The sequence below is a fragment of the Sus scrofa genome, chromosome 14 (genome assembly GCF_054392235.1).
Source record: "Sus scrofa isolate SSC_HxYL_T2T_F1_AM1 chromosome 14, Sscrofa_HxYL_maternal_Yorkshire_Landrace_v2.0, whole genome shotgun sequence".
In the NCBI taxonomy this organism is placed as follows: Eukaryota; Metazoa; Chordata; class Mammalia; order Artiodactyla; family Suidae; genus Sus; species Sus scrofa.
This window is the reverse complement of record NC_139396.1, coordinates 31,384,969-31,407,984: the sequence shown is the minus strand read 5'-3', so window position 1 is coordinate 31,407,984 and position 23,016 is coordinate 31,384,969. Positions and strand designations below refer to the sequence as shown.

Genomic DNA, 23,016 nt, shown 5'->3' with positions numbered 1-23,016 from the left:
AAACTTAGAAAATACCTGGGAGTATCAGCGGGATAGAGGTCAAGACAGCAGTGAAACTGGCACAACATCTGATAGACTTGTTCCAAACACTGTCAGGAGATCTAGTCTCCCATCAGAAGATCTGAGAGTGGTTTAGCAACAGATTCACAGAAAATGAAGCAAATAACTCCAGACTGACACCACATGATGGAGCACTCCAGGAGAGTGAGATAAAATGATGTATTATCTGATTCTTTTGACCATGTAGAAAATTATACTAAAAGACTGAAAGGTAGAGGAACACAACAGTGATGGTAAATTAAAACAAAAACAAAAACAAATGGAAAAACACAGTACTATTAACTCTAGAGAAAACAATGTTATAGCACAAAGGATATTGTCATAATTCATTACTGGGCAGCAGTATATAGACATAATAATGTCCATCCACTCTTGTATTAGTTTCCTATGACTACTGTAACAAATTACCATAAATTTGTGGCCTGATACCACACAAATTTTTTTCTTACAATTTTGGGACCCAGAAGTCTAACATCAGTTTCAATGGACTAAGGGTACTGGCTAGGCTAGTTTCTTCCAGAGGCTCTAAAAAATAATATGGTTCCTTGCCTTTTTTAAGCTCCTGGAGGTCCCCTGCATTCCTTGGCTTGCAACTCTTTCCTTGCATCACCTAACCTCCTTCTGGGGTCACATCTGCTACTTCCGCCTTAGATCTTCTTATCTCCTCTTCCTGAGAAGCACCTTTGTGATTATATTTAGGGCCTAGAGGGATAAGCCAAAATAACCTTCCTATCTCAAAATCCTTAATTTAATCACATCTCAAATCCCCTTGCCATATAACATTCACTCATTCCTGGGACTCAAAAGTGGGTACCTTTGGGGGGAAGTGTGGGGGGGGGGGTGGAAGAAGGGCATTATTCAGCCTGCTACAACTCTGAAAACTGGCTTAAACAATAACAATGGTAAAATAATCCTGAAGAAACAGGCAAGGGGCAGTAAGAGGGGATGAGAGGAATTCAATTCTTAGCTACCATTTACATCTGAGGATGTCTAAAATTGATAAACAGCTGTATGACAATACTGTTTAGAAACAGAAAAATAAACAGCAGAAGAAACCACTAAAAGTTTGAGGAAAGGGAATCATGATAAGGATAGGAGAAGGAACAGAAAACTGTTCATGTTCCTCAAAAGCATTTTGAAACTACTGACTTAAATTATGTACATGAGCTATATGGATAAAACAAAAATCAACCCAAAATAAAACAAATTAGGTGGCTGAGGAGGTTGAGATATTTGGAGACGGAAAAGACCTCAAGGCCAATGAAGCAAACAGAAGAATCACAAACATAAATATTAAAGTCACTGACTTATACTTATTAAAAACCTGTGCTAGAGATTATGAAACGACGAATTAAGGAGTTAAGTTTTTTTGGTTTGTTTGTTTTTCCATTTTTGGCTGCTCCTCAGCATACGGAGTTCCTGGGCCAGGGATCAGATCCAAACCACTGTTGAGACCTAAGTCACAGATGGAGCAACACAGGATCCTTAACCCACTGTGCTGGGCCAGGGGATTGAGCCTGCCTCTCTCAGTGCTCCCAAGAGGCTATCAATCCCGTTGCCACGCAGTGAGAACTCCAGGAGTTAAGTTTCACTTCTTAAACTCATCCTTTTCACAGCACCGGGAGACAATCACCTTATAAAAGCAAATTATTAGCAAAAGCAAACCTGTTAAGTATAGTAAGATCTTAGCCTGAGCCAAACTGAAATACAAACACGAATTTAACAATTAGGGATGGCTAAAGTGTAGTACTATGATGCAAGCTGTTCTTTTAACATCTAGTACAAAGCTCCCCAGGAGGTGTTTATTCATTTATTGAACAAATGTTAAGCGATGTGAGAACAGCACAATGAATCTATTCAGTCTGTCAGAAATGCTGAGTAAAAGGATTAAGATGCTACCCTACCTGTTTCCCCTCCCCTAAAAAAAGCTGTAAGGTGTCTTGATGCTCAAAGTGCAAACTGCAGACCACCAGAGCAGCAGTAGCAGCAACATCCTTGGTTAGAAATGCAAAACCAAAGGCTCCACCCAATACCTTCATGCAGAATCATAATCTGCATTTTAACAAGATTGCCAGGAAATTCATAAGCACATAAAGCTTGAGAATTACTTGTATTGAGCGAATACTATCCCATGACAATAAAACAGCACACTACTGAATAAAGAATGGAAAAGAGAACTAAGGGTGCCCACCTGTACAATCAAATTTGCTTTCTCTTCAGACTCCTGCAGAATTTTTTAAATAAGCTCTACATATACCTGTCAGCCTCCTCAGGGTTTAGTAAAAGGTTCAGATCATCACAGAAACAGCTTAGGAGAGGAGGATGCTTTTGGTTCTACTGTCTGTTCCAAGTGCCCCCTCACTTCCAGATTACATTATTCTTGAGAGAAGATGCAGAGTATACAATCATAGGGAAGAACAAAACACTGGAAGAACAAAAAACTTAAGAAAAATGGGAAAAGGAGGCTAAAAAAATTAAAAACAAGCTTGAACTCTTCTTGCCACACATTAATTTCAAATGAGTTAAATTAAGAGTCAAAGTGCCAGACCCCAGCCTAACCCCAATTCTGATGAAACTAATTTTCCCACTTCCCTCTTCAGATTTCCCAAATTCCTAACCAAACCAAAGTTGTATTCATTAATACAACATATTCTTACTGAAAATGCCTATAGCCTTCCCCATATCTCAAAAAATAGGGGTTTTTTAAATTTGTAGATTCAAATAGGCTTTTATTCCTGTTAATTGTAAATCTGTTATTTGTTAATCACGTACTACGTAACTAAGTAACTGCATCTTACTAAATTTTCTGAGCACTTAGTATGTGTCAAAACTAAGCACGCCTATACATTTAATGCTCTAAATAAAAGGCGAGTGCTATTTATTACTCCCATTTACAGATAAGAAAATAAGTAGTTCTGAAATATGTTTCCTTACCCTCTGGCCTTCCTTTGCAGGACAAACAAAAATCACTTCATTTAGAAAGCTTTCCCCATCTACTCTCAACCCAAATCATTTCTTCTTTGCACTTCCAGTATACAAATAAGGACATTTTGGCATGGTTTTTTTGTTTGTTTGTTTGTTTGTTTTGTTTTGTTTTTTGTCTTTTTGCCTTTTCTAGGGCTGCTCCCGTGGCACATGGAGTTCACGGGCTAGGGGTCGAATCGGAGCTGTAGCCACCGGCCTACACCAGAGCCACAGCCACACGGGATCCGAGCCGTGTCTGCAACCTACACCACAGCTCACGGCAATGCTGGATCGTTAACCCACTGAGCAAGGGCAGGGATCGAACCCACAACCTCATGGTTCCTAGTCGGATTCTTTAACCACTGTGCCACGACGAGAACTCCTGGCATGTTAAACAATGTTAATCAAAAACCAAAAAATTCAGTTAGGGATTAGAGGTGTTGGATATGTGAACAAAAGAACCCATGTATTTACTGAACAGTCAGAAAGCTACATTAGAAGAAAAAATTAAGTCCCTGGGATCTAGCCCTCTCTATAACACCAAAAAGACCAGGTCACTTCAGACTCTATCAGTAAGATTCAACCTGAGAAAGCTCAAGGTCTAATTTAATAAGCGGTAAGACAGACTTCAGGCATCAACAAACCCAAACTGTTATTTTTGCTTAGACATAAATTATCACAAAATTTAGCTTAATTGCATGCCAACTGCATATCTAAATGCACATCCCAAACATGTACAGCCTTCCCAGCTACTCTTCAGACTGAAGCTAGAGAAATCACAGATCAGTTGAAAATGGTAACTACTTTATCAGATCCTCTCTAAGGGGCCTATAGACCTTGCCTATCATGGATTTCTGGAATGTATTTTCCAACTTTCAAATCTAAAATGATGAATACACTCCGTTAAGTTTAAAAACACACTCAAATATGAAATACTTCTGGAATGAGATAGAAGGAATTTCTAGGGACACAGAATCTAGGAGAATGGGGTAAGAGGGAGAGGGGGACATGCTTTCACTGTATGCCTCCTGTATTGTTTGAATTTACCATTGCATATGCCAGAGGTGGGGTGGGTATATATTTAACCCTGGTTAGTAAATTATTCAAATAACTGCTTTATTTTTGGTTTGTAAAAAAGGTAACACAAACTAGACTTTGTTAATATAGTGGAGAAAATCAGATATAGATGTGGTCTGTGCGAGAAGTACTACAAAATGAAGGCCTTTTGTAAATGGGAGTTCTTTGTTGGCGCTAAAAATTCTTTTAAGAAAGAAGAGAATTGGAGTTCCCATCGTGGTGCAGTGGTTAACGACTAGGAACCATAAGGTTGGGTGTTCGATCCCTGCCCTTGCTCAGTGGGTTAACGATCCAGTGTTGCCGTGATCTGTGGTGTAGGTTGCAGATGCGGCTTGGTTCCTGCGTTGCTGTGGCTCTGGCGTAGGCCAGAGCAGCTACAGCTCCGATTCGACCCCTAGCCTGGGAACCTCCATATGCCGTGGGAGCGGCCCTAGAAAAGGCAAAAAGACAAAAAAAAAAAAAAAAAGAACTTTCCAGTTTTTTTTTACTATATTCATCATCACTATCTAATCCCAGAACATTTTCATCACCCTTACAGAAGCGTTGTACCTATATGCAGTTACTCCTCTTATTTCCAACTATTACTAGCCCTAGCAACCACTCATTTACTTTCTGTCTCAATGTATTTGCCTATCCTGGACATCTCACGTATTTGGAATCATACGGTATGTGGATTCTGTGACTGGCTTCTTCACTCAGCACGTTTTCAAAGTTCATCCATATTGCAGCTGTATCAAGACTTCCCTTTCTATGGCTATGTAATATTCTGCTGTATGGCTTTATCACCTTTTCTTTAGGCATCATTAGTTGACAGACATTTGGGCTGTTTCCACTGTTTGGCTATAGGGAATAATGTTGCTATAAACATCTGTGTGTAAGTTTTTGTGGACACAGGTTTTCATTTCTCTTTGGTATGTGCGTAGAAGTAGAACCACTGGATTATAAAGTAAATGTGTTTAACTTTTTAAGAGACTGCCAAATTTCAAAGGAAGTTTGTGAATTGCAGGATACAGAGAAAAGGGTTTATAAGCTACCACAAACATTGGCCTGAAGAAATCTCCAGTAATATTAGTAAATTCAACTCAAAGACATTTGAAATCACAGAAAGACACATTTATGTCTTAAAAAGACTTGAGATAGATGTAATTCATTTAACATCCCTGAAACAACTAATTATTTGTACTTTAACATTATTTCAATATTAAGCAGAATAATGTCAACTTGAAAAAGTGGAAATAACTTACTATTCCCATTTCAGCATTACTTATAAAATTTTTACATAGCATTAGTCAAGAATCTCTGGTAGGAGTTCCCATTGCAACTCACCAGTAACGAACCCAATTAGGATCCATGTGAATGTGGGTTCAATCCCTGGCCCCGCTCAGGGAGTTGCCATGAGCTGTGGTGTAGGTCACAGACACAGCTTGGATCTGGCATTGCCTGCGGGCGGTGCAAGCCGGCAGCTGCAACTCTGATTTGACCCCTAGCCTGGGAACTTCTATATGCCATGGGTGTGGCCCTAAAAAGAATCTCCTGGGAACATGAACAGATTAATACCAAAGGCCACAATGTGTTATAAAACATGCTTATTTTAATAAAACTGACCTTCTTAAGATACCTAAGTGAAAATAACCATGTCTTCTATTTCCCTCACATTCTCCAAAATACTGGGTACTAAACATATACTTGTCGATTTGTAGATGAATAACTAGGGTCTCACCTTATCGCTACTCCCTATGAGACTCAGAGATTCATAAAATACATGAATCCAATAGTATTTTTAAAAATTGAACCACACAAAAGCAACATGGGAGCCTAAAAAGCAGACAAAGTAGTTTTACTAACTCATAATCTTAGATTAACTTTGCTCAACTTCTTAGAGCTCTAGTGCTCTTGTGTACAAAATGAAAACAATGTCTACCTTGAAGGCTATTGTTAAGAAACGCAAACTCGGTTATTACTTATTTACAATTTCATTACGAAGAAATGCAATGCAGTTATCAAATTTTCCTATTAAGCTGAGGACTTTGCCTAATTAAAAAGCACATGAAACAATCCACTGATTGTCTTTATTGTTAGTTTTACAGTAAGGAAATGCAGGATTTTCTATTTTTAACCAGAAACTGCAAAACAAATGCGTGAAACTTTTGTCAAAAATTAGATTTTGCCTAATCTTATCTTTAAAGAGCCTACAAAAATGAAGTAACCCAGTTCTTGTCTTCAAACTGTTAATCTGGGATAACAGATCTGTATCACAGCAGTATCAATCTATAGTTTTTAATATCCTCTAATCTTATACTTTCATGTTCTACCTACAGCTCTTCTGTCCACCTCCAATCACTATTAGAAAGTATATAGGGGAGTCCTGTTGTAGCTCAGCAGTAACAAACCCGACTAGTATCTATGATCAATCCCTGGCCTTGCTCAACGGGTTAAGGATCTGGTGTTGCTGTGGCTGTGGTGCAGGCCCACAGCTACAGCTCTGATTCACCCCAACCTAGGAACTTCCATATGCCACGGGTGCAGCCCTAAAAAGAAAAAAAAAAAAAAAAAACCAATAAAAAACAAAAAGTACTTCGATGGCCTTTCCAACAGAACTACACATAAAAACGCTGGGAAAGCACAATAGTTGAGAGGTGGAAACAACCTAGGTGTCCACCAAAAGATGATTGGGAAGGAGTTCCCTCGTGCTCAGCGGGTTAAAAAAAAATACATGAACTTTAAGTGAACTTGAAGTGCTAGAAGAAAACAATTCTCTCTCTCAAGGGGAAAAAAAAAAAAAAAAGGCTTGGAGCAATCCCTTCTCTACCAGTAATTCTTAACCATTTTTAATGCTGCATCCCTAGATAAGGAATTTGACAAGAATTACTGATGGCCTATAATAGCTTGTTTTCTTGAAACAGAACCTTCCTAATCTGCTACAGAAAATATTAAAGATTCTTCTTACGCTATCTTAAAAACACACCTACTCCAGGCACACAAGACTCTTACCTTGTGGTAAGTTAGAAAAAAATAACAAAAAGACATGGGGTTAACACCAAAAAGGTTCTGTTTCCACTTTCACACAGAACAGACCTGAAATTACAATGGCAAGTTCTCAAAGGTAATACTGTTCCAGATCGTCAAATAATTTTTTAAAAAACTTCTCATCAATCCCTTTTACCTACTTTAGTTTCTCTCTTAATAGAGGCTACTGAAGAATTTAGATTTCTGAATGAAATATAAACAAGCAATTGGTTCAAAATCCCATAAATTTCTCTAATATTTTTACCCACAGTTAAAGAGACAGCAGGGTCTTTTTTTTTATTTAAAAAAAAAATTAAGATGGGACTACACTAAAGCTGTCAGGTCCAATATCTCAGGAGATTCATCTACTCTTACCTCAAGAACAGTAAGCACTAAAGGGATCGCTAAGAAAGAATACCCTTTTGGAGTTCCGGTCATGGCTCAGTGGTTAACGAATCCAACTAGGAACCATGAGGTTGCGGGTTCCATCCCTGGCCTCACTCACAGTGGGTTAAGGATCTGGCGCAGCCGTGAGCTGTGGTGTAAGTCACAGATCTGGCTTGGATCTGGCGTTGCTGTGGCTGTGGTATAGGCTGGCAGCAATAGCTCTGATTAGACCCCTAGCCTGGGAACCTCCAAATGCCAAGGGTGCAGCCCTTTGAAAAAAATAATAAAAAAATAAAGAATACCCTTTTAGTAGTCTAAAAATTATCATTACCATACAAAATATCCTTGATTCTTCCAAATTAAACATCTAGGCATATATAACTACAGGCAAAATTTAAAATTAAAATTTTTTTTCTTGGCCACACCCACATGCAGAAGCTCCCAGGCCAGGGATCAAACTGTGCCACAGCAGCAACATGAGCCACTGCAGTGACACCACCAGAGCCTTAACCCACTGTGCCACAAGGGAACTCCAAATTAACACAGAGATTCTTAAGAAGGGTCATTTCATTTGTCCATGAACCCCCTTAAACTTTATAAAAGAAATCATTCAAGGACTACAGAAGAAAAAATTTCAGTCGATATTTGAACATTCGGAGAGAAAGTCAACAACCTACAGAAAGTAAAATTATAAGACTGACCCCTGGTGCAGTAGCACACAAAACTATTCAATAATGAATTGCCAAGGATTCCACATATGCCACAGGCAAAGATCTAGATGACATTTTAATCAACCACAGCTAACATTAACTAAAAGTACCTGTATTAATAAAAAAGCTAGCTCTTGCTTTGTTAATAAATTCAGTATTTAAACGTGGATGGAAAGTTGTTAAAGCTAGTTTTAAAAGCCCTACATACTTTGACAATTTTTTTAAAAGGATAGAAAAATGCCACAAAAATATTAAGCAATAGTTGATATTGCATTCTTAGAAGAGGAAACTCAGCAACTATTTTAAAATAGAATTATGTTGCATTTTTAAAAGTAGACTTTAAAGAAAACACTGTTCTTTCTCCCCAGCCTCCCTTTAGTAGTTAAAAGAGTTGAGAACTAATTACCATGCCAACTGGATGCCTTACTTACAAGAAAAAAAACACATCATACTGATACATGCTGGGTTTCAAAATAAAACACAATGTCAAGGGCATAAACTCCTTTCTAATAACCAGACAGCCAACCGAGAAACGGCACTAGACTAGGTTTTAAGGAATTTAGTAACCTTATATTAAGTATTAATGATAGCTGGATCTCGGCAGAGATTGTGAGAAAAGCCCTAAAAAACTTAAGGCAGAAATTCCCGTTGTGGCTCAGCAGGTTCCATCCCTGGCCTCATTTAGTGGGCTAAGGATCCAGCATTGCCATGAGTTGTGTGGTGTAGGTCACAGACTGGCTCAGATCCCACATTTCTGTGGCTGTTGTATAGGCTGGCAGCACAGCTCCGATTTGATCCCTAGCCTGGGAACCTCCATGTGCCATACACGGGTGCAGCCCTAAAAAGATAGAAAAAAAAAAAACCCAAAAAACCTTAAGGCAGATTTAATTTAGTATCTAAAGAACAGCAAGGGAGTAGGCTGAAACAATATGAAGTCATAGAAAAGCTTTTATAGGAAAACTTTAAATATCCATGCACAAAAGCAGCACTGTATGATTCTTTCTGATCACCTCATGAGACTCTTTTAAAGCAACAGTGCAATGAAATTAACAGACTAAACTCACAGCAGTCAGATATTTCTGGATGACAAGATCTCCTTACACTACTAAAGTCTGAAGACCCCCAAAGAAAGACTTTTAAATTTTAAAATATTTATCCATTTAAAAATGTAATAACCAGCCCTACAACATTACAAATAAGTTGCAAAAAGAAGAAAAACATCACCCCCCCAAAAAAACTGAGAAAAATGGCATTGTTTTACATTGTTACAAATCTCTTTTGATGTCTGGCTTAACAGAAGAAGGCTAGATTGTCTTACTTGCTTCTATTTCAACATACTACACTATGACGTATAGGTTAAATATATGAGGAAATCTAGACTTACTCAGATATATAGTTGCACAGGGAAGAAAAGTTTAACAGGCTTCTCAGGTAGTTACAGATAATCCTTTGATACTGTACCAAAACTCAACACACCATAGTTTCTTAAAAGTGTGTGGAATCTGAAACTATACCACTTGTCTGTTATATTAAAATCTAATGCTTTGTCTTGCACTTGTGCATAATTTTTTAACATCACAAGCATTGTCCACTTGTAAAATACGGATTCAATTAGGCAGATCTTCCAAACACTGACACATTTCATTAAACAATATCAAAAATCGGTCATTAATATTACTACCGATCTCATCTGAAAAATCTTTAAGTATTCAGAAGTATCCTATCAAACTCAGGATGGTAGATATATGTTTTCCAGAATTTTAATTTTTGCTTGAAACTCAAATTTTATCATGGACAACAAATGACTGTCTATTGAAGCAACAGATTCACTGTTCTTTTGAGAAAATGTCTGCCAAATACCCAAGTCTGAGTAGTCTGTCAGGAGCTCTTTCTAATAAAAATAATGTTCCATGAAAAGACCAGCTAGTTCAGCTTGAAACTCACATAACTACAGCAATACTTTTCCCCCAGAAAAACCACTGTGCTCTGTCTGGTCTGTAACAGAAGTGCCTGAGGGATACTTTCCATCCTGTCACACAGAATGTTCAACACGCATGTGCTCAAGAGTCAAGAATTTCAAGAGTAGAGACTTGATAAAATTAATTTTTACTACTTCATCAAAGACATTCTTAAGTAAAACTGGCATTTTCAAAACTGCTGGTGCATGGCAATTAAGATTATCATGACTACTGTACCATTTCGTGCCAAGGCCTTGATACACACTAAGATGCCAGTAGGTCTACTACCCACCATTGCTTTTGTACCATTGGTGTAAATGTCAACAAAGCGAAAAAAGTAAATATTGTCTTCGCATTATTATGGAAATAGTTTCAACTTCAGAAACCTTTTGAAAGATTTGAGGGGTTGCCAGACCACACTTCAAAATGGAATAAATGACCACTGTTCTGACAACTGTTACAGACCCCCTCTGACCAGAAAAATGCACACATGTACAACTGTACACACAACTTCAGAAGGTTCAAAAATCCTGTATTGCACACCCTAGCTTAAGAAAATTCCATTAGCAGAAAATTCAGTAAATATCCATGTTGGATTTAATTACTTTGAAACATCAGTCTACTAGGCTTTACAAACTCTAAACAAGTCACATTCCAACAACCTCAAACACTTTCACATAAACCAAAAGAAGCTCAGGAGTTCCCCTGTGGCACAGTGGGTTAAGGATCTGGCACTGTCAATGCAGTGGCTCCGGTCATTTCTGCAGCAAGGGTTCGACAGCTGGCCTGGGAACATCCACATGCCATGGTAGCTCAAACAAAAATTTTAAAAAACGAAACAAACAAAAAAATTTAATGAAAAAATTTAATTAAAAAGTAAAGGATAAAAAAAGAAGTAGCTCAAATTTTTAAGTAAATAAAATTAAACTAAAGAAACTTAAAAGTTTGAGGTTAAGAATCCCGGCTGCCCTATCCGCTCATGGATACATAGTAAATTAACCTTTCTAGCCCAGTTTCCTATCTACATGTAAAAACAACTGCATCTGCTTATTTCATAGCTTTATAAATTGATATATATAAATCACCTAAAACAGTACCTGGCACACAGTTAAGAAAACTAATTTACGTATTACTAACTAGACTTATACTTCTCTTTCCTTCTACCAAGGAAGCAACTTGAAGACTTTTTGATTATTTAATTTTAATTTCCATTGTCACCTAAGAGAAGGGAAAAAGAGATTACAGTTGAGGATGCTAACTAAAACATCTATCTCCAACCCTTCAATTTTCCTCTTTAACAGGATAAGAAGCTCAAAATAAAGTTTACCTTTCTTCTTACACTCAACTAAACTAGGCAAATACAGATGTATAAATACATTAATACATGGGAATCTTTTCACTGATCTAATAATAAACTATTTGCTTCAGTCTCATCATTCTGCTTATTCCACAATTTTCAAGAATTTAAAAATTCAGTTCACTGAAGGAGAGTATTAAGAAACATCCAGGTTTAATTTTTGGTTTATTTTAATAACCCGAGACAAAATGTGAGCTAAATGCTCTTTCAAAGCCATCATCTCTTGTAATTTTTTTTAACCAATAAAGGAGTAAGAAAACATTTTAGTATCTTAAAAGAAAACAAGGATACTGCCTAATACTAGATAAGTACGCTCATCCATGTTATTTAATGGGCAAAGTTACGCTACTTTAAGTGATTATACTGAAACAGTACCAGATTTCTGTTAGCAGTAGTGCTAGTGTTAAGAGAAAGGAGTGTCACATGTGATACAAGGTATGAATGTTAAGTAAAACTTTTGCTATGAGTCATTGGGTTTTGGAGTACAGCTGATGTGCCGATATTCTGAAATGTGCAAAAAATGGAGGTCCTACCATTTTTTTCCTATTAATTGACCCTTCTGTCTAAATCCAACATAACATGCATAATGCTCTAAGAAACACAAAACACAAATATTCTTATATTGTTTATATTGTAGCATTAGACATAATGAATGGATGTTAAACTATCAAATTTTATGTGATACCACAAAGGTTATTTGTCTCTTAAAATTTATTTATGTCCTTATTTGGGGAGTATTTAGACTCTTCCACTGCAATTTTTTTTCCCAAGAACCAGGTCACGAGTCTAAATCCTACCAAAAATAAACAGGAAATAAAGTGTTGAAAAGAAGCAATACATCTGGATCCAAGTATTACTAGCTTCATGTAATAAAATCATATCCTAAAATAATATCCTATGAAAGTTTTACACTGTCAAATATGGAGATGAAAAAATTATACTAACATTAAAATAATTAAAATTGCATTTACTACTAATATTAAATAGTGAAAACTTATATTAAAATAATCAAAATAATCATGTTCAATGGTTAGTTTTTTCCTTACTTTTTACGCAAAAATGACACTTCAGATTATCCACCTGTATCTGAATTTTTAATAGTTTATTTTCACAAGTTAAAATGCAACAAATTAAGAGATTATCAGACTGCTAGGGCAAAAAAATCATTAGGAAAAATTCCATACTTGTTTCAGCTAAAAATGATGAACTTGTTTTTTAGTTTTAGTTGAAATCGAGATTTTTAAAAACAATCAGGAGTTCCCACTGTGGCACAGTGGAAACAAATCTTATTAGTATCCATGAGGATGCAGGTTCAATCCCTGGCCTCACTCAGTGGGTTGGGGATCTGGCGTTTCCATGAGCTATGGTGTAGGTCACAGACACGGCTTGGACCCCATGCTGCTGTGGCTGTGGCACAGGCTGGCAGCTGTAGCTCTGATTTGACCCCCTAGCCTGGGAACTTCCATATGCCACAGGTGCGGCCCTTAAAAGAATAATAATAATATTTCTATCACTAAATAACAGAGAACTAGGAAGGGGTCAAGTGATGCAAACATAAGTGGGGCAGCATCGCCACAGGTTGATGATGTTGGGTGATGGAAGCTCATTACACTTCTCATGTACTGCCTGTAATGCTCAAAATCTCCATAACGAAGTTTTTGGGTTTTTTTAATGCAAAAAGAACTAGGCAAATTACAAAACAGGCAATTATTAGCTTCAGGAAAAATGAAGGGATGCAGAAGAAATGAGCAACCCTGCAGAGCATTGGATCAGCAGTAAACACGTGCATCGTCATAACAAAGTAAGCACTGACTTCTAATTTAACCGCAACATGTGATGTAATACTGGGGGGTATAAGGGCAATAATAAGAACAGCCTAATCTTCATCTACTAGGGAAGGAAATCAATTGGAAATGTCTAAAATTGATGAGAAATAGAAAACATTTTATTCACACAAAAAATGTAATTAAGCACAAGGGAATATAGCTAGAACAGTTCAACATAATTGCCTTTAGGGGAAGGGCTGGGAGGATCAGGGAGTGAGTATGGAAGGACTGCCATTTTTTTATTCTAAACCCTTTAGTACAGTATTGGATTTTTAAAAAACTTTTACTGGGAAATCTAACAAATATATAAAATCAAAATCAAAACAAAAATGTTCAGGTTAGTCAGTTATTACTAACATAGGTAAAACCACAATCCAGGTCAATTCACCATCCCTTGAGCCTTCCCAGACCCCCTTGAAATCACAACTCCTTCCCACGTCTTAAAGTTAACCATTCTCCTTGCTTTTATATGGTAATTATTTCGTAGCTATTCTTTAGAGTTTTACCAGCTTCCTATGTGTCTCCAAACCTATTGTTTAGTTCTGAATGTTTCTGAACTTTACATTAGTGGAATCAATACCCTCTTCTTCACTTTGGCTGATGAAAAGTTTTTAGTAGCCTTTAAAGACAATGCTGTTTCCTCATCCTCTCACTCTTCCTTAATCACATAAATGTTCAAGAAATGACAAAAGCTAAACCCTTATTATGTACTGGATTTCTGTTTTAGGAATATTAACTCGTTTGAACAACTTCATAAGGTTTTACTGTATTCCTCATTTTTTAGAGGGAGAAAATGGGCACAAAGAGGTTAACTTGCCCAAGATCACACGGCTAGTAGGTTATTGGTAAGATTCAAACCATGCATGCAGTCTAGCACTGGAGTCTGTGCTCTGACCTACTGTCTCATGAGGGAATAATTATCCAAAAAAAAAAATTAAAAACATAGAATAAGATAAAATGTTATTATTGCTACCATAAAGGTTAAAATAAAAACTGCATGATATGTGAATGATTGGAATTTTAGTACCTTATTTATCCTTCTTCCAGACATATAGCTACATCAAAAGTAAACCACTTAAAATGCCTAAAGAGCCCTATGCATAGAAATAATAAGCACCCCAACATACAGCATAAATGTCCTGAAGGGCCTACATGGGCCAAAGGACAATGACAGTATCTGATCAAATGTCAAAATCCTTAGTTCTGCCATGTACTTAAGGAAAAATTCTGAGCCTTGAGTAACAAAGTTCAGTAAGGTTTTATTTTTTAATTAAGGCCCTTAGAGAGTCCAAATAATGTGGCGCTATCTCTTTTCCAATACATCTTTGAAAATTAACAAGATTAGAGTATAAGGAACAAAAGAAATCACCTAATCCAGTTCTGTTTTCTTAAGGCTAAGCATACTGAAACCCAGAAGAGTACTTATTCAAAATGACATATACTGGTTTGTCATCAGGATAAATACCCAAGGTCTCCTCATTTCTATTATACAGCTGTATATCATCAATCTACTTATAAAGCTGCCAAGTAAAGAAATTCACAATTGCCAAAAGTATGTCTCAATCATCCTACGCTTCAGCCATTCTTGACCCCCTTCATAACAACAGTAAAATATTACTCCCTTTTTCAATAAACACTGAATGCCTACTGTGCTCCATCCAGGCTCTGTTCTTAGCACAGCAGTTTATATATAAAGCACAAAGATACAACAGTCCTGCACTAAGCTTATAGTACAACAGCAGAGGTTTAGGGTACTAATATTATGCATACAAAGTGCTATGAAGGAAGAGTTTTAAAATATTTCCAAAAACAGGAGTTAAATAAAAGCACTACAGGAATGATTTGAAGGATGAATATGATTCTGATAAGAGAACTGTGGGAGGAATGTCAGGCACCCCAAGATGGGAGGAGCAAAAAAACAAAGACCCCCAAAGGTAAGAGTGTACGGGACTTGTATGAAGAACGGTATCCATTTAGCTAGATCATAAATCACACTAGCAAATAAACTTACAGAAGTAGGAGCCACACCAGTGAGAACATCACTTTTTAGGCTAAAATACCAGAACGTAATTTATAATCCTGTGGCTATAAGTGACCACTAAAGATTTCTGAGAAAAATAAAACCAGGATGGCAGGTAAAGGTTAACTTAAAAGCAAGAGGACAAGAAGCAGGGAATCGTTTAGGAAGCTACAGCAATCCAGATGAGAGATACTGAGACAGAACCTTAATCAAGGTGAAAAGTGAGTATGGAAAGAAGATTAAAGCATTACAGAAGTAAAAAGGGTATGCCATGACAGCTGACTGCGTGTAGGAGGGCGAAGACAATTTGGAGCCTTTGATGGAAAAGAACTTGGGATGTATCGTAAATAGAGAAGAGGCAAGCTAAACTGAAGCTTGAGCCAGATATAACACGTTAAGAGATTATATTTTAACCCAAGGAAAAAAATGTATTAATCTTATTTCAGAAAAGTAAGCCCTCTCATAGTAAAATAAACATAATAGACTATGATATGCAAACTACAGCATGCAAACATACCAAAATTAAAGTTGCGTAATTTGAAAATTGGGGAATTTTTTATACTTCTTATATTTGTACAGACACAGGTATTAGAACAAGTCATGTATTTATTAAAACAGACATACCAAGCTTCAGCATGTGAAGATGCTAGGAATGCACTGTAAGTTAAAGTAATCTTTAACCTGAGATGAAAGCTATTTAATGAATCAGTAGAAAAAGCAGCTACTAAGTATTAGCAGAAGAAAACCACAACTGATCCATTATACATATCAAAAACTATCATCTGGTTTGGTTAGGTAAGTCTGGAATCATCAATTTCTTTTAAATAAAATGCATGTGATCTTTCTGCCTGTTTAACAAGTGAACTAAGAACTCCTTCAGGGCAGGGTTTATAAGCTAGACACCTCAGAGACACGGTGCTCAGTGTTTAGGAGGCCCCTGGCAGAGGTTTGATAAAGGGAATAAATGGAAATCAACCAAGGAATGTTTTTCAAGTATATGACACTTTCATAACTTGGTTGAGTATTACACAACAGCACAGAACTAATGATCCAATATTTGAGTGCCTACTGTTCAACAGGTAATGGAGTTACAAAATGAGTAACACATGACTCCTCCCTTGAACTGAGGGTTTATTTCTCTGAACAGGACAAACAGCAAAGGCTTCACCAGAAAACCTTGATCTACACTATTTGTATGACCATCAGGAAACCTCTCAACTTCTTTAGGCTTCCAGCTTCTCGTCATTCAATAAAAAGAAACGTGAGAGTGCGCTGTATCAGAAGTACAATATATGCCAGTTGGCTCCCCACAGGACTCAACAAACTCTGATCAGGTATTTAATCAAGAATGACACACAGGCAAATCCAAGCATTCGATTGGCTCAAGGCAAGGCCATCATCCTACCATCACCTGGAAAAACCCTCAAAACAAACAGTATACTGACAGCAAGCCAGAAAAATGGTCTTATTATGATGACAATACAATCCAGAGAAAGATGGTTTATAAACCATTAAAAGTACACGTTTTAATTTATCTGAGCTTTGTTGGAAAATTCCTACTGTAATTCAAGGCACAGACTATTACTAAGATTCAAACTTTAATATTTATGAATGATGAAACCATGCAACTACTTCATGGGAAATAATGCCTCCTCCATCTCAAGACCTCCTCCATCGAATACCATTTCAAATGTATGCAAAATCTTAAAAGTTTCAAAACTTTGAAATTTTGAAATATACTAATTAAAAAATTAGACCGAAAAATACTTAAGTACTTCAGCTGATTAAATCCAGCTTCTAACTGCAAAAGAATAAGCTCTCCAGAAGACATGCTAAATTCATCTTTACAAGACAATTAAATGCATCACTTCAGCCAGCACTTCTTCAGACTATGCCAATCAACACCACACTCTCAAATAGGTGAGTTCAAAAAAAGCCTAAAGTCTTCCCACAAAAATGAAAGATGCTGTCAAAAACTTCTGAGCTAAATGCTGATGGCACCTATTTCAACTTAATTATCTAAAAACTACGTACAACCATGATAGTGCATCACCATTACCATATGGACCTTAGATTTTCCTTGTGTTTGTTTTATTTATATCATCACCTAGTGCTCCTTATTTTATTCAGAGAAAAATAATAAAACAAGGCATTAAAGGAGTTAAGACTATTTTACAGAAATGTGACTTTTACAACTGTTCTTCCACTGCTTGGACAACAAACAAAAAATGTTCTTAAACTATAACAGACTCAGCTGCAAGAAAGTCCTTCAGTAATAGAGATTTTGAAAAGATTCTAGATCCAAATTTTGCATTATTAAATGCTTTCTTACCTTCTGCTACATCATCATCTACGGCTCCTTTCACCTGAGAAAAACACCACTGAATATCATTCCCTCCTCCAGCTCCTGGAAAAAGAAAACATACCAATTAAAACTGAGTTCTGTTCATGTTTACTCTCATAAACACAGTGATGGTATCCATGGTTGGCATGATACTAATAGCCTGGTAGTGCCCACACATACAACCATAACACCAGAGCACTAATCTGGAAAAAGGTTAGTCCCCAATAGTTTGTACTGCATTAAAAGAGAGATTCCAGGTCTGAAATATTTAACGGCCATGTTAACACTGCACTTGAGTTCAAAACTTCCCTTCCATTTTGCCCTTCCCCTCAAACACAGTAAAAGCCTTACTTCAAGCAAGACCTACCAGAAAAAAGAAAATACCAAAAGTTAGAGAGGTTTCCTTTAAGGGTACAAAAGCCTGCAGATGAGTTAATAAGGTTAAACTACCATAAAACACGGAACGAAGAGAAAACTTCAGGAACATTACTGCCTGGGTGAGGAGCAATGATTCATATGAACCCTATCACCACAGCGCACATACAGCAAACACAACCTCACCACCCATTTCTTTGCATTTCATTACCAGCAAATCACTGGCTCCAGACAGAGAGGAAAAGAAACTAAATTGAATGCTGGTGAAGGGATTGCCAAAGGAAGCTTGCTTTGTGTCCCTTCACCTAATCCCTCAGAAGCCCTTGCAAAAATTAATTTTGCTCATTTGTCATCCTCTTATGCAAAACAATTTTAATTTCACTTAATCATTCAACAAGGCCAAAAAGCAACTTGTTTATAGCAAACCATAAAGTCAATCCAACATTAAACTTTTTAAAAGAGGTTTATTTATCTAACTAAACACTGACAAAAGCACAGAAAACTGGTTCAGTCCTTGAATGTTTCTATTTCCCTTCCAAGCACAGAGGGGGAAATTCCTGGATCTATGAAGAAAGAAACTGAATAAATCTAGAATTGATTCTACTAGATGAAAGAAGACAGCTACACCAAAATGTGCAAAAATAATCCTCAAAGCAATTACCTTTTTCTCTTCCTTCACCTCCATTCCTTGCTAAATATTCCAATCTGGTTTTCTCTCTGCATCCTTTCCCCCCCAAGCTTTTACCTAATTCTCTCTTCCCCTTGGCTATTTATATCTCTGAACTCCACAACTATTTTAAATAACTCCAAGAAACCCTTTTGGGAAAAGGACATCTGCACAAAAGCTAACGTGCAAAACAAAGTTTAAATTACATTTTTCATGGAACTTGCTTTATTAAAAGCCTTGCAGTCTTTGGATGTAAAGGTAAAAGAAACGAAAGGGAGATGGTTCCAGACAAAAAATTCAGGCTTACAGTCTCAAAAATCTACGTACTCACAGTGGAAAGAAATACACATATGTCCCCATTGTATTTTAACTTGTAAAGCACTCTTCCTTTTCAGTGCAAAATATATTTATTTGTAGAAACACCCAAGAAGGCTTGCAGCCAGGGGAAAAATAAGAATTAAAGGAAGGAAGAGCGGCAAAAAGCCCCCCCGCCTGGGGGGGGCGGAGGTTACACCGGGCTCCCGAGCAGCAGGGACAAATCGGCACTCGCCCCCACCCCGCCCCACCCACGCCTTACCCCTCGGATCGCCGGCACACACCCCACCCCCACCCATGCCCAGGCTCCAACCCTCATTTTAAAAGCCATTTCGATACCACAGCGACCACTCGCCTTCCCACAGCCCTCCCCACCCCCACCCCACCCCACTTGACCAATACCCTGAAATCCGAGGGGCGCCCCGTGGCTCTGCGAGAAGCACAGGCGGTCGCTAGGGGGTGATGGAGGGAGGAGGAAGGAAGCGGTGCCTTGTCAGTGGAGAGGGTGATTTCTCCTTTACCTGCCATGTTGCGCTGCAAATGGTGACCCTGCTGGGTTCCTTGGGGTCTCCGCTTCCTGAACTCACCCCCCTCACCTGGGGATGGGGGGGTAGAGAGGGCGGATGGCGGCGGATGGCACCTGTGGGGGGAGGGGGCGGGGGTCGGGGGAGAAGGAAGGAGGGGCGGGCAGACCAGCCGGCAGGATGGTGGATTTCACTCTGGGGCTTCCCCACTCTTGCTCTTTCTCCAGCAGCGGCGGCGGCAGCTACGACAGCGACGGCGGCGGCAGCGGCAGGGCAGGCGACTCCACTTTCAAAATGGCGCCGGCTGGCCTGGCCAGTGACGTCACCAGGAGGGCGGAGCCGCCGGGCTGGGCCGGAGGGGCGGGGCGGGGTGAGGGCTGGGGCCGAGAGCAGAGGGGGAGGGGCAGGGAGCGGCCCGGCGGGCTCCTGGCCACGCCCCTTCCCGCTCCACCCCGCCCTCTGCGTCCCGGCGGCCCTGGCCCGCGCGAAGCTAGGCCTGATGGCAGTATCCCCGGTGCCCGCCCTGCCGGTTCCAGTCCGAGGTCCTGCCGCACATCGATGCCCACACCCACGCTCCAGAGCCTAAACTCTGGGGCCCGCGCAGTGGTGCGATTAATGTGCTCGCCCGTAGGGATCGATGGGGTCCTGTGTCTGCTTAGAGAATACCAGTATTGCTACTTAAAATAATAACACTGTCGGTCAGCCCCGAGGCCAATAAAATAAAGGACGGTGGTGCAGACTTGCTGCTCAGCCAAGGTGAAAGTTCGAGGATCTGAGAAGGACGTAACTGGGCTGGTGCCATCTGAGTGAATTAAATTATCTTCTCTTAGGCCCCGGGAACTGAGGCCAGAGCCCTTGGCAACTGAAGGCAGTTAAGAGTGGTTTCAAAAAAGGAAACTGAGTTTGCTAGCAGCAGAATATGCCGGAAAAAGTGGCCCAGGTCTGTCCAGCCTGGCCCAGATCTGTCCAGCCAAAAGTATAGAAACAGTAGTTAAGAGCTGGGCTCTGAAGCCAGGATGGCAAATGCTGACTCCACGCAGGAGATGAAGGGAACAATCCTACTACCTTTTAGGATTGTTTCAAGGATTAAATGACTTACTTCGATGTTAGCTGCAGTTATTGTTATTTGTTTTGAAAGCATCTTCAGTGGAATTAAAAGGAATTAACAGGAAAAAATTGGAGTTCTCCTGGGGCTCAGTGGTTTAAGGATACCACATTGTCAATGCAGTGGCTGGATTCGCGGCTGTGGCTGAAGTTTCAATCCTCCACCCAGGAATTTCCACATGCCTTAGACAGGTCAAAAAAGCAGGGGGTAGGGAAGTGGGGGGGATGTATAAGGGGGAAAAAAAATATCATCATCCAAGAGGTGATGTGTACCTTCCTTCAAAGATGCACTAACTGGAATTCCCCGTCGCGGCTCAGAGGAAACCAATCTGACTAGAACCCATGAGGATACACTGGTTCCACCCCTGGCCTCACTCAGTGGGTTAAGGATCCTGCAGTGAGCTGTGGTGTATGCTGCTTGCGCAGCTCGGTTCTGGCATTGCTGTGGCTATAGTGTAGGTCGGCAGCTGTAGCTCCGATTAGACCCCTAGCCTGGAAACCTCCGTATGCCGCGGGTGTGGCCCTAAAAAAGACAAAAAACCAAAACGAAACAAAATAAAGGTGCACTAACAATGTAGTCACTAAATATTATACTTTAAATATCAATATCTCCACAATATTTCCAGGAGATAACCACATCTCCCCTAAGCGGAAAAACACCTATAAAAACATCCAGGATTTGACCCTAAGGCAGAAAGGAGTGATAAGGCATTCAGAAACCAAGGAGAACTTTTACCATCATTCACATCCCTTCTCTATTATCTCCACTTTTCTGCACTTTCTACCTTATTCTTGATCTGCAGAGCTGTTCCATTGTAAAACAAATTTCAAAATTCCTCCACATGGAACAGCTGCACCATTGTATTAATATTCCTCCATTTCTACATTTAATACTTTTTACTTAACTAATAAACAAACCAAAACTAAAAATCCACCCTGTATCTTCTGTCATCTTTTAGCTACCTGTGCAAACAGATACAAAACTTTTAACACACTGTGTGCTGTACCGACTTCTATTTTGGTTGATTTCATAAATTTTTTTTTTTTTTTTTTTGCTTTTGCTTTTTTTCCGCTTTTTAGGGCCACACTCCAGGCATATGGAGTTTCCCAGGCTAGGGGTCAAATCAGAGCTACAGCTGCAGGCCTACACCACAGCCACAGTAATGGAGGATCCGAGCTGTGTCTCTGACCTACATAAGAACTCACCACAATGCTGGATCCTTAACTCACTGAGCAAGGCCAGGGATCAAACCCGCAACCTCATGGTTCCTAGTAGGATTCGTTTCTGCTGTGCCACGATGGGAACTCCCATAAATGTATTTCTTTGGATACACCTTTACTCTTCGTTTTCCTTTTTATTTTCTCTGTCCTTTTTTGATAGGTCAATCCTAGACTCTTTAGAAAACCTTAATCAGAACTCAGGAGAGCGTAGATTATTAAACTAAAGGTCTGGCACCCCCTATATACGAGTTATTTTTCTTTTTTATGCTTCAATTTTTGCTATGTGTAAGATTTGTATCTTCGCACTTCCTGAAAATGATTTGGTCTACATAAATGATTTGTTCTCCTTCAATGCCAATAGAGCTTGCCTAGAAACTGGGATAATTTTAACAAAAATTCATATAGCTGGACTGTATGCTGGGATGATGTGCTAGTTGCTGTCTCAAGAACATTACATAGAATCCTGAAAACACTACAAGTCAATAGAAGCTGAGATGGGCCTAGTAGTCAAGGATCGGTGCTCCCTGGAATGACCTGACACTTTTTGTCCCTGGGCAGTCATTTCAGTGGACCATGAGCTGCCTCCCTTTCCTCTAAATCGTACTTAGGAAGAGAGGCCAGAAGACCCATTAGCCCAAAGACAAGCATTGCTCTTGTTCCTCTCCCTTTCCTTATCTTACATTTTATTTTCCATCTTCTCCTCTTCACAGAAAGAGTTTCTGTCAAGGTCATGTGATGATCTCCAGGTTACCAAATCCAGTGGTCTTTGGTTTTCTCTTCCTCATCTTCCCAAAAGCACTTGAAACGGTTGATCCATCCATGCTAATGGAGACCCTTTGTTTTTTCTTTTTACTTTTTGTCTTTTTAGGGCCACCCCCTCGGCGTATGGATGTTCCCAGGCTAGAGGTCAAGTCCGAGCTGTAACCGCTGGCCTACAGCACAGCCACAGCAACACCGGATCCAAGCCGCATCTGCAACCTACACCACAGCTCACCGCAATGCTGGATCCTTAACCCATTGAGTGAGGCCAGGGATCGAACCTGTGTCCCCAAGGATACTAGTCAGATTCGTTTCTGCTGAGCCACAACAGAAACTCTTTCC

General features: G+C 39.1%; 1 protein-coding gene across 11 annotated transcripts in view; it reads right to left on the bottom strand.

The window, feature by feature from the left end:
- PPP2R2A (protein phosphatase 2 regulatory subunit Balpha) overlaps window positions 1-19,891 on the bottom strand; it is an 88,330-nt gene extending 68,439 nt beyond the window's left edge. For 6 of the 11 annotated variants that reach the window (XR_014825694.1, XR_014825693.1, XM_084993120.1 and 3 more), the window contains exons 1-2: window positions 19,588-19,881; window positions 17,698-17,772 (exon numbers count right to left, since the gene is read on the bottom strand). Coding sequence is in view for 2 of the 11 variants with exons in the window: in XM_005670440.4 (XP_005670497.1) it covers window positions 17,698-17,772; window positions 18,160-18,196 (112 nt within the window). In the remaining 9 variants the exon portion in view is untranslated. 11 annotated transcript variants of the gene reach the window in all.
- Between the last annotated feature and the right edge of the window lie 3,125 nt (window positions 19,892-23,016).